At 33.9% G+C, this 15,635-nt stretch overlaps 1 protein-coding gene across 3 annotated transcripts in view; it reads right to left on the bottom strand.

Annotated features, from left to right (window-relative positions):
• Positions 1 to 15,635, bottom strand: part of LOC136029979 (uncharacterized) — a 152,900-nt gene that overhangs the window by 35,589 nt on the left and 101,676 nt on the right. For all 3 annotated transcript variants that reach the window (XM_065708552.1, XM_065708553.1, XM_065708551.1), the window contains one exon: positions 15,406 to 15,526. In XM_065708552.1, the coding sequence (XP_065564624.1) occupies positions 15,406 to 15,524 (119 nt within the window). In that variant the 5' untranslated portion in view covers positions 15,525 to 15,526. The remainder of the gene's footprint in view (positions 1 to 15,405; positions 15,527 to 15,635) is intronic.

Genomic DNA, 15,635 nt, shown 5'->3' with positions numbered 1-15,635 from the left:
CTAGAAAATAAAACAGCCACTGAGTGGGCAGTACCTAACATCAATTATCGCCCCTGAGCCTCTGGAGCACAGTTATCTGGTAAACTCATCAGTGGTATTCTAAAAGCTTCGAACAAAACAGTGCAGAGAAAAATTTTCTGTCTGTTGCTAAGTATTCTTTTAAGTTTACATAACCTTGTTTTTCAATATGATCATGGTATGCATGCAAAAAACCGAGTCTGAAAAGGACACTAAGCCTTTTTGCTTCTATATATTTTTTACTTTTAGTAAAACACTTGTCAATTTTACGACGGCATACGTGGAGGGTTGGTAATTTTTGTTCGTTCACAGGGTTCTTTATTTCAGTTTTGACCAACAATTATGTGTAAATTATCTGATTATAATTTTCCTCGTTTTACCCAAAATAGGGCTATAATAGGACATAATAAGGTTATAATAGCGTAGGCTATTTTTGCGCTAGTGATTGCACCGGTTTGGGCTATAATTTCTACACAAAACCTGGCAACTATGAATATGTGCATTTTCAATAGGTTCATCTTAACATTTATTTCTTGGTTTTGTTTTATGTTTTTATTGGAATAGAGGGCTGGGAGCGCTTCTCTAAGCCAGAAATTGTACAGATCTCAGTTCTTGGATAAAGGATAGACCAGGTTTAAATCATAGAGTTATTTCAATATCTGTTCAAATATCTAAAAACATTTAGCTAATCAGTCTGACAAAATGAATCCAAAAGTACTTGTCCTATTTTATGCCACAGTTCGCTTTCGGCTGAGTGTTGTTTTTTTTACTGTCTTACAGTGGTTTTTTATATACTGTTCCATACTTAATTTGGATATCTTGTGTTCTGTAAAAAAAAAAAAAAAAAAAAAAAAAAAAAAAAAAAAAAAAAAAAAAAAAAAAAAAAAAAAAAAAACGGTTCCAATGACACACATTCAAAGATTAGTCAATCATTACCAAACAAACTCATTTTAGTTCCATCACGCTATTTCTGTATTAAAATGAGTTATGCCCTGTTCTTTAAAACTGGTTACTTTTTTAATACGTATTTAAATTACTTTTTAATCATTTTGTCCCTTATCTATTTTCTGTTTCAAATTTAACTGTCTAAGGATAGCAGAATTGAGATTAGGAAAGAAAAGCAGAAAACTAAATGGAATAATAAAATTCTTTCATTAGAGGCGGACACACCCAGGGGATTAATTGTCCCCCTCCGTAGACCTTGAACATACCTTTATTTAATATTGTCATTTCAAAATTTTTTTTATATTTTTAGTGAAAATTTAAAAAAAACTCCGCTCAAAAATTTGGAAATTACATTTGCCCCCCACCCCCTATATTTCATGTATTACCGCCACTTGACACATCATCTGGCCTACCTCACACGCAAATTCACCGCATACACATAAGCATAAACATTTGTCACGTTTATTCCTAAAAAAAAAAAAAAAAAAAAAAAAAAAAGATATTACCTACTTATTTAAACTTCACCATACATTTGTAATACAAAAAACTAGTTTTCTCAATTGAAAATAAGGACAAACTTTAAACATTAAAACGAACAGAAATTATTATGTATATGAGGAGGGTTTCCCTCTCCTTGAAACCTCGTTCTTTACGCTAAAGTTTGACTTTTTGTCTCAATTCCTTAAGAACGACTGCTGAAACACAAGGGTCGTTAAATTAGAATAATAAGCTTTCTTAAAGGTTCCAAAGAAACACTTTGGAGTTTAAGCAAAACACTTAAAAGTTCCAAAAACTGTGAACAAAAAGAAGATGAGTAAAACAAGAAATTGGAAATGCAGGAAATATCCTCTGATCATTTTAAGACCAAAAATATCATTGACAATTCTATTAACGATCGTTTATTGATGCACACTTTCTTTTTTTTTATTTTCGAAGAAGCCAATAATTTAATTAACAATTAATAACTTATAATTATAATTTAATTAATAATTTATAATAATATAATTTATAATTTATTAATAATATAATTTATAATTTATAATAATAATTTAATTAATAATTAATAATAATATTAATAATTAATAATTTAATTAATTAATAATTTAAGAAGCCAATAATTAAGTTAATAATTTATGTGAATAAATACTACTTAAAGGATTACTGAAGGTAGGGAAACTATATGGAGTTATTTCACAAAAAGAGTTCAAGCGTTGCCCCAATTATTCCTTAGAAATTTCCGCACGAACATTTTCTGTTGGATTACTATTATCTGATTAAAGTGTATAATGGGATTGCGTAGTATGAACTATATGCATGCATTGACAGACATTGAAATTATTGGGAATAAAACATACTCATAGCTTGGAATTATCATTTACGTTTTAAAGTTTTTACTATATTTTAGATCTGAAAGTGTTTATACCTTTGAAATCATATACGTGTTACCGTGAAAATCCGAAATATTTTAAGTTGATATTCACCGGTGAATGTTCGAAATTCCTTTTTCTCTGCTTGGATTCAATCAGTTTTACGAGTCAGCCTTTTCAGTCTGATGCAAGTTATGATGGTAAAGTTAAAGTTAGGCTAGGTTAGCCTACGTTAAATTTGGTTCTAAATATAAGAAATGGGTTAAAAACCTAATCTAAGCTAACCTAACCCAACCTAATCTCTCTTAACCGAACCTGATCTAACCTAACTGTTATCACCAAATCTTACATTAAATTGAAAAAATTTACTGACAACACTGACTAAATCCAAGGAGAAAAAAAGAATTTCGGACATTCACCAGTGAATGTCAACTTTCATCAATTTGCGGAAATTAACGGTAATATATATATATATATATATATATATATATATATATATATATATATATATATATATATATATATATATATATATATATATATATATATATATATATATATATATATATATATGTGTGTGTGTGTGTGTGTGTGTGAGTGGTCACTTTTAAAATGGTGCTGCCGATAGAGAAGATTTTCACTCAAAAGCTAAATAGCTTTATAGCTTTGTTATGTTTGATTTGAAAAAAAAAACTAAAGAGAATTAAACGTAAATACGGTATCTAATAAAAACTTACTGTGATAAGAACCAAAACGGTATCAGGAAGTTTTAATCATAGTTAATATTACTGAAACATATTGCAAGGCTATTTAATGGAACGTAAAAACAGTGCTGAAGCCTAAAGAGATATCACAGAAAAAAAAACTCCGAGCTTGTTAACTCTTCACCCATCCTCACTCTGCAATGAAACCACCCTGATTGATTTTGACCTCCTCTCCAAAGTATCGAGGCGTCACCCACTCTCAGCCACCTTACATCTTATTAGTGCATTGTGTCCCAACGCGAGTGGCAAGCACCACCTGATGAACCATATTTTGACAATGGAACAACCCTTGTATATTACTTTAGTTCGAGAACCTTATAGAGAACACCTTATCCCAGTCAGGCACTTACACAAAACTATATTAAGAGGGGGTAATATTTCGGGAGGGTATTTCTATAAAAGGGGCAATTTATGTGGGAAAAAACCACCAAAACGCTGATATTGCGATATAGGCAAAGACAAGGCTCAAGACCCTGAAAAATACCCACCCACACTGTGTTCGCACCTGATGTCACTTTTTCCCGCAATTCTTATGAAATACTCTCATTCTTCTTATGGCCTGAGCCAAAAAGATTTTTTTTTTAAGTTTCTTTCATTAATTATATTTTCATTCTCTATAGTACCACAACTTTCCATCGACAAAAATTAAATTTCAAAAAGGAGGGTTTTCTGATGATGGCAATTTTCTAAAAATTATTCATAAAAGAAAAAAGGGGGAAAAAAGTTCAGTTGAGGCTTAAATATATTAAAAGTTATATTACTTGAAGTGCATAATTATCCTTTAAATGGAAAAGTTTCCGCGAAACGATTATTGAATCGGAAAAAATCTCTCTGAGAGAAGGGAGAAAACGATATTTTACTCAAAATTCCAAGCTTTAAACGCTGCTTTCTATGGCATTTATAGGTCCATGGAAACTCTCATTAGCCGTCCAAAATCAAAACAAACTCCTAAAACAAAAATAATAAGAAACATCTGACATTTACAGTAAAAAGTTAGTTTGTTCCATTTTTATGATCAAAGGTGGTTTTAGGGGAGGGGCAGTGGGGGAACTTGCCCCGGACGCAGAAAATTTTAGAGGCACAAAATTTCAAATAAATAATCTAACAGTTATAATCATTTTGTCATTTTTGAAATTTTATTTTTATTGAAATAATATAGATGGCGCAGTTAGTAAAGGGTAATGATTAATTAATTAATAAAATAATTAATTATATTCGTGTTAATATATCATGGTTTTGTTAAAATTTGGCCAAAAATTTTCTGGGAGACAGGGGGGGGGGTAATCAAGATTAAGCCAACGGCGCAAGAGAGACCAGAGTCGCCACTGCTAATGATGGCATCTCCATATATCCAACATAGGCTATACAATTTTTTGGCTGGAATACACAGTGATCAATGTCGAATGTAGGTTAACATGGTAAAGAGCGTATGTCTCTCATGTATTCTTTCTTTTATCTGTCTCATCATTTAGAACAGATGGCTGTAGAAACTTGGAAGAAGGTTAACTCGGTCGAAAACCAAAAATTTCAGCGTCCTTTTTAAGGATCAACAACCAATCGGAAGGCAGTCTGATTCCCCTTCAATGCCCAACCCGACCCTGGGAGCCCCCAATGCCCCACACAGAGGCAAATCTCCAGCATTTTTACTGGGGAGCAAGAGGGGTCCATATCCAGGTAGTCAAGAGGCATGGGATTTGTAATATTTTTTCTCCACATTATTGGGGGGAGGGCGCGACTGCCCCCTCCCCCCAAACAACGCCCCTGGTCCCACATGAAATCAGATCAAAATTTCAAGATGGCAATTTTATCATAACGGCCATACGGTTAAAAGCAATAAGCATCGCGAGGAGGGGTAATTAGTAAATAGTAATTTCTAGTTGTTTTGAGTTTGAGTAGGTTTCTATTTCTTCTGATCTAAGTTTCATATGTCCTTTACTTTTCTTTAGAAAACTTCTTTTTAGTAAAGTTTTTTTTTAATTAATTCTATAAAACATTAGGCCTAAATAATTATAATTAAACGGAAACAAAACCAAAATAATTGGCTGGCACGAAAACTTGAGCCTCCAAAATTAAGTAGAAAGTAAGTAGATAAGTAGATTTTAAATTTGGAAGTAGGTAAGTCAAAAATAAGTATTCTACTGTCTAAATAAGTAGAAGTGAAAACACTGGGTCAAATAACAATATACAAACTCATAATTCATACTACAAGTGCTTCCAAGGACTTAAGGACCACTAGGGAGAAACTGAATCCCCACAGTTCCCTATTGAGGAAAAAAACCCCCTAAGCTTATGGAAAAATAAAAAAAACTACATAATATAGCAGTATAGCCTGCCGGAAGACAAAAAGAAAAAAAAAAGCAATATTTACTATCTTGTGAGGATCAGAAATCTACTGACCATATCTGTGTACTGAGGAATTCTTGCTTCAGGTACCCATTGCATAACAAGCTGAAGATCGATGTTTGGCTGGGAGTTACGAACGCTGACGAATTATACAGAGATAATAAAACTTCGCACAGTTAAGCAAGGATTACCATCAAAATTATCTCGTTTAGCAAAAACAAACAAAATAGTAAAAGGCAGACAGCCTTCCATGGGAGAACTTGATCAATTCTACCATGAAAGAACGCATCCAGGAATTTTTTCGGGGGAGGGGAGGGAGGGTACAAAAAACTTAAAAAATGTATCAAAAATTTGTTTGAATGGACAAACATTCCGGGGAGGAGGGGGGGGTGAAGGTGGAGGTTCAAACCCTCCAACCCCCACCCCTGGATATGGCCTTGCTATCCTACATATAAAAACCTTTATGTATGGGTTAACTCATATAGCTACGCTGTAGTTGGTGATTAAGATACAAATGACTAATTTAGGTGGAAAATCGACTTAAAATAGTCCTTTTTTTCTGTGAACTGTTTTATGGATCTTCAAAAAGTACCATAGAAGAAAACAACACCCTTATTTCGGTTAAAAAGGTACAGTATGGAAAGAACTCCCCACGCCCAATAAAAAGTGCCCCAAATGGCACAATTGTACTATGAGTAGCAACCTCTTTAATTAGGCTTTTGCCAAATTATCTGCATGTTGTTCATCTTTTGACCTTGCTCGCAATCTTTTGACTGAGGACCTTTCTCGCAACTGTTCTTATATACTTTTATGTTTTTGTCAAGCTCACGTGGTCACGGGTCACCTGGTTAAATTACTTAATTTACGTTTGCTGTGTTTTGATTTTGCACTGAGCATCTGTTCGACATGATGAAAATGGCTTTGTCAATCCTGACAATTAATCGCAGAGGGAGCCTCATGCAGGGTGGTTGAGAGGTGGAGGAAAGGGACGGGGCGAAATCCCACAGTCTCGACCTCTCCCCCAAACATGCCCAGCACAGGATCCTCTTTTATTTAGTGTTCTTATATAACGTAGAGATTTACGCTTAGATATAATCCATAACCTAATACTTTTGCTTTATTTATTTTTTTTTTTACTTGCTAGTTTAACTGGCAAGATGAAGGAAAAATTTAAAAAGGTATGCTATTGAAATTTGTGAAAAATCCCTGCTATAGCATACAACTAAAACATATGGAGGATGGGAGGAATGGTGAGGTTAGTTATCTGCTTATAATCCCCTGATTCCCTTCTAACCTGCCAAGTTCATTTGTATTAGTTACCGCATTTCAACGGAAAGAAAGAGTACTTTTAAAAGCTGCTGTGACTCAAAAGCTTATCTTTCTTTTGAGTGGCTTAAAACATTGCACATAAGAGCCAATCAGTTTTTGCTATCTTTTTTAATGGCTTAAAAAAGAACCAGACCAGACATTTGGGCCATTTGATGAACGTGAGGATTGTTTTAAAAAGGCGGAGTTATTTATTACTCCAAAAATAAGGAATAGCTTGATGTGTTTACGAAAACATGCCACAGAAACAAGCCAATGGCATCAGACACACTTTTGAAACGATAGTGCATAAAATGGAATGCCACAGTTCCACCACGCTTGACACAGCCCCCAATACGCTTGGCACAATTCCACCGCACCCGACACGTGCCACCCCGAGTACATGATTTCTGAGAGAGAGCGACCCCTTACTGAATACTTTCCTCTGTATGTACTTTAGAAAGTAGGGGAGGGTAAAGAAAGCAGAACCAACTATCCTACTGGAAGGGGAAACTTGAGCGAACTATGCTACTTCATCTGCCAAAATTTTCTCAAGCTACCTAGGCCTACTTTGTGTACACTATATTTTGACTTAAAACACGTCTCGAACAAAAAAAAGGTTAATTCTTACTTGCAGAGAAAAATTCGGAACTTGTGTATTATTCAGAACATACTCAATAAGTTAAGTTAGGTTCTTTCGTGAAACAAACTACGACGCAGGTACATTTTATGAGAAAAACCGGTTTCATAGCCACAAAGACAAAACTCAATTTAGTTTGCTACGCATAGTGATAGAAGATAGTGTCTGAACATGGATTCTGAAATGAAGATTTGGGATTTACCAAAGACTGAAAAAGAGGTAATTATATTTTTCCAGGATAAGGGGTTGTTGCCCATAACAAAACAGTGCGTCAATGGACACAACATGACTTTATACTCTTACGAGAAGGACACATAGTGATAGAAGATACCTAACCTAACTTCACTTATTGAGTGTTTTCTGAATTATACACATGCACCAAAAATTCAGCTCTGTCATTGAATGCAGCAAATTTCGAATATCAATTGCCAAATATTCATTAAAAATGTCTACTTTTAAATGAAATGGACAAGCCCCTAATGGTCAATGGCTGCCAGTAGCGCTAGGGTTTATTCTCAATCTTCCTGTGCTAGATCGTCAAAGATAAAACCTTTATAAGCCCCCCCCCTCGCTTTGAAGGCACGTTAAATCTGAAGAAGGGGAAAATGGTAGCAAGTTCTCTAAGCAAATGTTGTAAACTATTCAAGAGCCTAGTGCACTTTCTAAAAAAAAAAAAAAAGGCAGAGAATGATCAATTAGACAACGTACCTATCCCACTACCATATACTAGGTTATCATAGTGTTATTATCACGAGATTCACAACAGGCAGCCATACGAGAACATTGTTCAGAATTCCGATTTTACCTAGAGAAGCCATCACAAGTTTGTACCATCAACACATACTAGGTTATCAGAGTGAAATTATCATAAGTAGCAACCACACGAGAACATTGTTCGCAATTACGATCCTACCTAAAAAAGCCACTGCATGATGGATTAGTCAAGGTGCGAGTACTATCACTACATACTAGGTTATCACGGTGTAACTCCCACAACTGGCAACCACACCAGAACATTATTCACAACTCCTATAGTCCCTAAAGAAGCCATTTCTTGATCAACTAGCCAATGTACATGTACCATCACCAAAAACTAGTTTATCAGTGTAATTTACCACAACTGGCATCCACACAAGAATATTATTCCCAGTTTCGTTCCTACCTAAAGAGGCCACTGCATAATGAACTAGCCAAGATAGTTGTACTATCACTACATACTATTGCTAGTAATTTATCACAGCAGGCAGCCACACGAAGACATTCTCCAGTATCCAATCGTATTTAACGACTCTACAAATGCGGTTTTAAATGACGGCGACACTCGTAAAAAAACATATTTCAAGCCTTGAGTCTAAAAACTAAGTGACAGATCTGAATATCCCTGTTGATGCCATGAATAACGTCAGAATTCAATAAAAATAAATGAAATTCTTTTCTTTTAATCAAATTGTCACAAAGTACAAGACTGCCCCAGAATTTGCCCAGAAATCTCTAAGATTTATCACGTCAACTTTTCATGGAGTTTCATCAAATAATCCACAAGGGGATCCGAGACCTGTCATTTGTCTCATACCTCCATCTCATAAATCATCATTTCCTCTCGATTCCACAAACATTCACACAAAAAGCAAGCAGCGAACCGGGAAATATGTCACGTATCGAAAAATACATTTCATCTTTCAATATAAACTCTGTCAACATCTATTGAAAGAACTCTGTTTACATTTTAACCTAGAATATCCTTGCCACGCGTAAAGTCTCTAGATATGTTTACTCTACAAAGAAATCAAATTTTAGATACAAATCGTCCCCTAGGGCCAAAAGAAATTATATGCATACCTCGCATTTTAATTTTTATGAACCATGGGTTTTCTAACCGGCGTTGCAAAGAGGTCCCTTTCCCAGGGGAAAATAAGTAGTTTTTTTGAGTACATGAAGCGGAAATAAAAAGGAAATGCACTGAATAAGAGTGTTTTTAGTAGGAAATGAAAGTGCCTGAAGCTTTTTAGGGGGGGGCATTTGAAAAACGGACAAAAATGAGCAAATTATTTTGAAATAGATGAGAATTTACTGGAAAAAAATTTGAAATACTGTATTAATTTTTTAGGAAAGGGGTAAGGACTGGATGGCCCTCACCTTGCTTACCTAATTGTCTCCCAAAAAACATTTCTTTCCATGCACAAGTTTAAAGTGAAAAGATCTTGATACAACAACTTAGAAAAAAAAACACTTTAAGGTTATCAAATCCTCTTTGCAACAAAATTAAGTTACCAAATAAAACGAGTTTTAAAAGTTCAAAAGACAATTAGATTTGTCTGCATGGAGTTTAGTCCAGACTTCATGTTGAAAACATATTAATCATGATATACACTCTGACAAAACCAGACAGAGAACTGGGCAAAAAAAATATGTAAAACGGCTCATTTTGTTTTCTTGCTTAATTGCGAAAGGGTGTTTAGTCACTGGCAACTTAAATTATTACTATGGGAACAAAATGCATCTGAGACGTTTGGCACAAGCATGATTGCGTAATAAGTGCGACATTAGGTTCCCACTGCTGCGTTTTAAGACAAATCGGCCCAAGAATAACGCATGCAGCTAAAACCCAGAACTGATCAAATAATATAGTTCTTAGGAGTCTTTAAAACGCAAACAAGAAAACAAACTCTCCTCCTCTCTGATTCGGAGTGAGTTCGAATCGAACTCACTCTCCGATTCGATTTAAATAAAATCTTAAGACTTACTATTTTTGTTACATTTGTCTTTCAATTAACATATTTTCTGAGTGCATTGTCCCCCCCCCCAATATCGTATCCTCTCTAATTGAATTCCTAAGTCGACAATATAATTCATTCTTATGAATGATTCCTCTCTGGTATTTACGTGTTATCCCGACCACAATCGAAAAGTGAAGATAGGTTAATCACGATGACATATACCTAGATATAATGAAAATATAATACTTTAGTAGCAAAATTATGGAACTACAACAGAGAATTATCGAAAGCAGGCCGCCTCGAACGCATTATATTAAACACCTAACCTAACAGAAATACCAATTCTATATATTAAATTAAATATAAGAAAACGAGTTTTTGTAACGGTAAGTAAGGAGCGACATTAAAACTTAAAACGAACAGAAATTACTCCGTATATGAAAGGGGCTTTTCCTCCTCAACGCCCCGCTCTTTACGCTAAAGTTTGACCCTTTCTCTTAACTCTACTTTTTAAAACAGTAAGAAACCTTAGTGTAAAGAGCGGGGCGTTGAGGAGGAAAAGCCCCTTTCATATACAGAGTAATACGAGCCCTCTCGCAAGATTCTAGGACCACTCAGTCGATACGATCACCCCTGGGGGAAAAAAACAACAAAAAAACAAGAAAACAAATAAACACGCATCCGTGATCTGTCTTCTGGCAAAAAATGCGAAATTCCACATTTTTGTAGATAGGAGCTTGAAACTTCTACAATAAGGTTCTCTGATACACTGAATCTGATGGTGTGATTTTCGTTAAGATTGTATGACTTTTAGGGGGTGTTTCCCCCTATTTCCTAAAATGAGGCAAATGTTCTCAGGCTCGTAACTTTTGATGGGTATAACTGATCTTGATGAAACTTGTATATTTAAAATCAGCATTAAAATGCGATTCCTTTGATGTAACTATTGGTATCAAAATTTAATTTTTTATATTTTCGGTTACTATTGAGCCAGGTCGCTCCTTACTACAGTTCGTTACCAAGAACTGTTTGATATCTAATTAAAATATACCTGAATAATAGTTTGTCTTACTCTGGCTAAGCTGACAATCTGAGAGTGTACACAGAAAAACCGGTTTGAAACAGATCAAACGGATTGAGTTTCTTGAGTGAGGTCGGGATGATATGTAAGTACCTTCTCTCTTAACAATTTCATATTGTGAATGCTTTTAATTTAAAATCCATCGTTTATCAATGGTTCGGTTAAAATATTGCAATTTAGTACGTGAAATGTTTATTTCCAGTTGCGATCAAAAAAAAAAAAAAAAAAAATAAAAATTAAGTAAAACTTCAAAATGTCTGCTTTTGCCTGAAAACGCATCCATATGAACCCAGAAATATAAGTCATCGACGCCATTTTCGGCGATGACAGGGGTGACTCATGAAAAAGTGGTATTGCATCCGTTACTAAGATAATAAAGATTGCATTTTTTGGCAAAGATGGCGTTACTTAGCAAACATCATTCCCTTTAACCACTTCCTTTTCCAAACATGCAAATAAGCAAATTCAAAGCTGTGTACAAACCAAGAAATGGCAAAAAATCAATTCTATCTATTAACTTTATATATTTACGTTCTAAATACTATCTTCGAAACGGTTTATATTAATTCTAGCATTTTTTCGCATACGGTTCCTTAATCAGCAGAACAATGCACTGTCATGTATAGAATATAATACATACACCAATAAACTTAGCTTGATTTTTTGGAAAAAACTTGTTAGTAATTTAGAACGGTTTCAGAGTGCAATATCGTTTTCTGTCGGAGGAATTCAGGAGGTTCGGTCACAGATGGTTCGGATGGTTCGGAGGTTCGGCCCAGCGGATCCTTGATGAACAGTTGGCAGTAAACCGTTCGACATAGACCAAAGAAGTCCAGTTGCGTCAATTCAAATAAATTGTTGAGGGAGCATTTCTTAGAAATTTTATAAAAGGGCTCTGACAATTTTTTTTTTTTGGGGGGGGGGTCAAAGAAAGCGTCACATTTTGTAACCCACTGAAAAAACTGTCTTGCTTTAAAGTGCATAAAAGAACTGTAACACCAATTCTGCAAAGTCACTATGCTCCGCATTTTACAAAACCTAGATTTACAGTCTATCTTCTCTATTCTAGCAAGCTATACTGATTGATCGTGTCTATTTTATGATATACAATTTAAACTTAAATAAAATTTCAAAGTCTCTGTTTTTTTCCAAAAATACATTAAATCATGTGAGCTATGTCCAGCTTAACTCAGCTATAACTTAACTCAATGGGTATAATTTTGCATTTAGAATTTACCCCGACAAACATTCTGAGGTTTCCCTCTTTGAATTCCCAACAAACTAATAAAATCAACTTTTTCTACTTCCTGAAGATATTTTCTAGCTTATTTGTTTCACAAAAGGTATTTTTAGTCAGGTACTGCCACAAAAAAAAAAAAAAAATCAAGATCGTTTAGTTACTTAATTTTGTGTTTCCTGTACTTAAAACCTCCACGGAATAAAAACTACCTACTGTCATTTCCGCAGTTTCTTTCTCACGGATCATCAGGTTTCGCTACTAATACACAGGGTTGTCACCCGATGAAAAAAATCACTTGGTTTTAGTGATTTTTTGGTTTATTTAGTGATCTTCTTCAATAATCTAGTCATTTGTGTGCTGATTAGTGATTGTTTGTTCGGGCAATAAAAAATATCACCATAAATAGTGATAAACCACTAGGGATGGCAACCCTGGTAATACTTTACTAACTCCGTCGAGTAATAACTGTCATTCAACATAGAAACTACCAGAATAGATCTACTCCCACTCTCACCACCTGGTGCTGCATTGACTATAGTGCAGAAGAAACATATTAAAAAAAACGCAATTAATAACAATTTTTGTACAGTTACAGATCAACTTAGATTCCATTTGCCCAAATGGGATAGCAGCAGTACCCACATCCAACATTTTTTTGAATTTATCGGCACTTCTTATTTAAGTAGCGACCCCCCCCCTGTTTTTAATGTTGGGTACCTTTATAAAAAAATCCTGTGATATGCCGGGATATAAGCATCTATTATCTGAGCGGGTGTGTTTTCACCCTCTCTAAACAAGAGACTATGAAAATTTAAAGGGCTTCAAAATATTTTTATGAATATGCTTGAAATTTGAAGTGTGACATTTGATTGCATAGAAACGGCAAATAATGGCTATTTTTTATTAGCGTTATGGTTGAACTCATATCAAGCATGCACATTGTCATTGTTGTAGAGCAAGCAAGTTAATCATGCTTAGAAAGTAATTATTGATTTTTTGCCTAGAAATGCAGGTCAACTTAAATCCAATATACCAACAGAAGATAACACACCTGTTATTTTGGTTAGAGGATGCATGGCAATCTTATTCTAAATCTTTTAATACAAACCTTTTCAAAGATGCTTGTATTATCTGAAATTATAGTTACTATATGCCGTAGTTTTTCTTTACCAGGTTTCAGCTATAGCCGATGAAACTTACTTAGTCCCCTTTTGTAATGAACTATATCCATCCTTTATGTAATTTGAACCGTAAAAAAATAAAATGACCAGCACATAGTCTCTTTAAATCTTACAAACAAAGAAAACATACGGCTTTTTCTTAGTTTGAATAGTAAGAGACAAACCTCAGAAAACCATGTAGCTAAGTGTCAATATTGCATCATAACCTACAAAAGTTTACCAATGATAATACTTCCACTAAAGGTAAGACTAGTAATAAAAATCAATATTTCATGTTACTACAAGCTAGCGTTTGTTCTTTATTATTTCTTCAGATGATCGTCTTTTAATATAAAACTTTTCAAAAGAATCTTGTATTATCTTAACTTTTAGTTACTATGTATCGTGGATGGTCTTTACTAGGTTTCAGCCATACCCGATTAAACTTACATAGTCCCCATTTATAACGAACTAAATAGATCCTTTATGTAGACCCTGACTTTATTAATATAATTTAGGGTCCGTTCTTGTTCGTTCTTTACTATAGTTCAGTTAGTATAGGCCAGAGTTCGATGTTCATTATTATTTCAGGAATTATTCAAGTTTCAATTGACACATTAGATTCTTTGTAAAAAAAAACTACATTTTACGTAACACATGCTTTTTATAATGTTAAAAATCATATTTTGATTTTCGTATGCAAGAACGTGTTAATAGCATTTACTACTATAGTGTTATAGAAAAATGCGCTTTTTGTAAAAATTATTTTTGTTAATTACGAAAGGCTTAAACCAATTTCCTATCAAATGAAGCATTAAACAGCTCTACATGATGTTCTTGTGCCCCACTTGTGCTGCAGAAAAAAAACGGAAAAAAGCTGCTGTAGATACATAATATCGTGCCTGAAGCTACTTTTCTTGCTTTTCAAGCCAATGAATTATCCCCCTTATTCAGGCCAAGGGAAAGTAAGTTTCCTATACAGGGGTACTGGACAAGGCGGTTCAAATAATGTACTTCTTTTTTTGATCTTATTCTGGTTTTAAGAGTTATGATTGGTACCTGATCTTGGCCAAACGTAATACCCAAGAAATCAATTATTTATAATGGGGTGAAAATGTTACATGTAGTTTGATGTTATATTCCCAAACATAAGCTTACTTAAGATAAGAACATAAAACTGCTGATGATTGGTCAGCTATCATCAACATATATACATATATGCACACATATATATATATATATATATATATATATATATATATATATATATATATATATATATATATATATATATATATATATATATATATATATATATATATATATATATATATATATATATATATATATATATATATATATATATATATATATATATATATATATATATATATATATATATATATTTATATATTTATATATATATATATATAGGGAGCAACTGCCTCATCCTCACCCGCTCCCAAATTGACACAACCAGCTTTTACAGGTAACTTTACCATATCTTGAGTCTTGCAACTTTATGTCTAAGGCTAAAAGTAGGCAATATAGATAGAGCAAAATCGTGCTGAGCTGTCTTAACTTCTATTTTAAATACATATTAATCATACATAGTATTTATTGTAAAATGACTCCTTTTGGATCACTGTAGTCGGTCATAGATTATTTTCACTCCTAGAAGCCCTTGGGACCCTCCCCGTTGTCCCAGTTACTGGGATCCTCAATTTGAGAAATTCCGAAATCAAGCTACAGTGCAGTGCTGAATTAACAATATTATTAGCTAGTATTTACACATAGGGAAACTTAATGGGTTAAGCAAAATTACCTGGTTTGTCTTCCTCTGACAGGGATGATAGGTGCGTTTTCTTTGCCGCTGCTAGACCTGGTTCTTTCCCGAGTAAACCTTTCTCTAAAACTTTCAGAGTCATGACTGCTCATATCCATTCCTAAAAGAAATAAGAAAAAAAAGCTGAAAAAAATCACAAAGCTAATAAAAATCTTTAAAAAGGAAGGATATGGAAAAACTTTTTTCTCTAATATCCGTCTGAAAAACTT

Source organism: Artemia franciscana, chromosome 8, assembly GCF_032884065.1.
Source record: "Artemia franciscana chromosome 8, ASM3288406v1, whole genome shotgun sequence".
Lineage (NCBI taxonomy): Eukaryota > Metazoa > Arthropoda > Branchiopoda > Anostraca > Artemiidae > Artemia > Artemia franciscana.
This window is presented reverse-complemented; position numbering and strand designations above follow the sequence as displayed.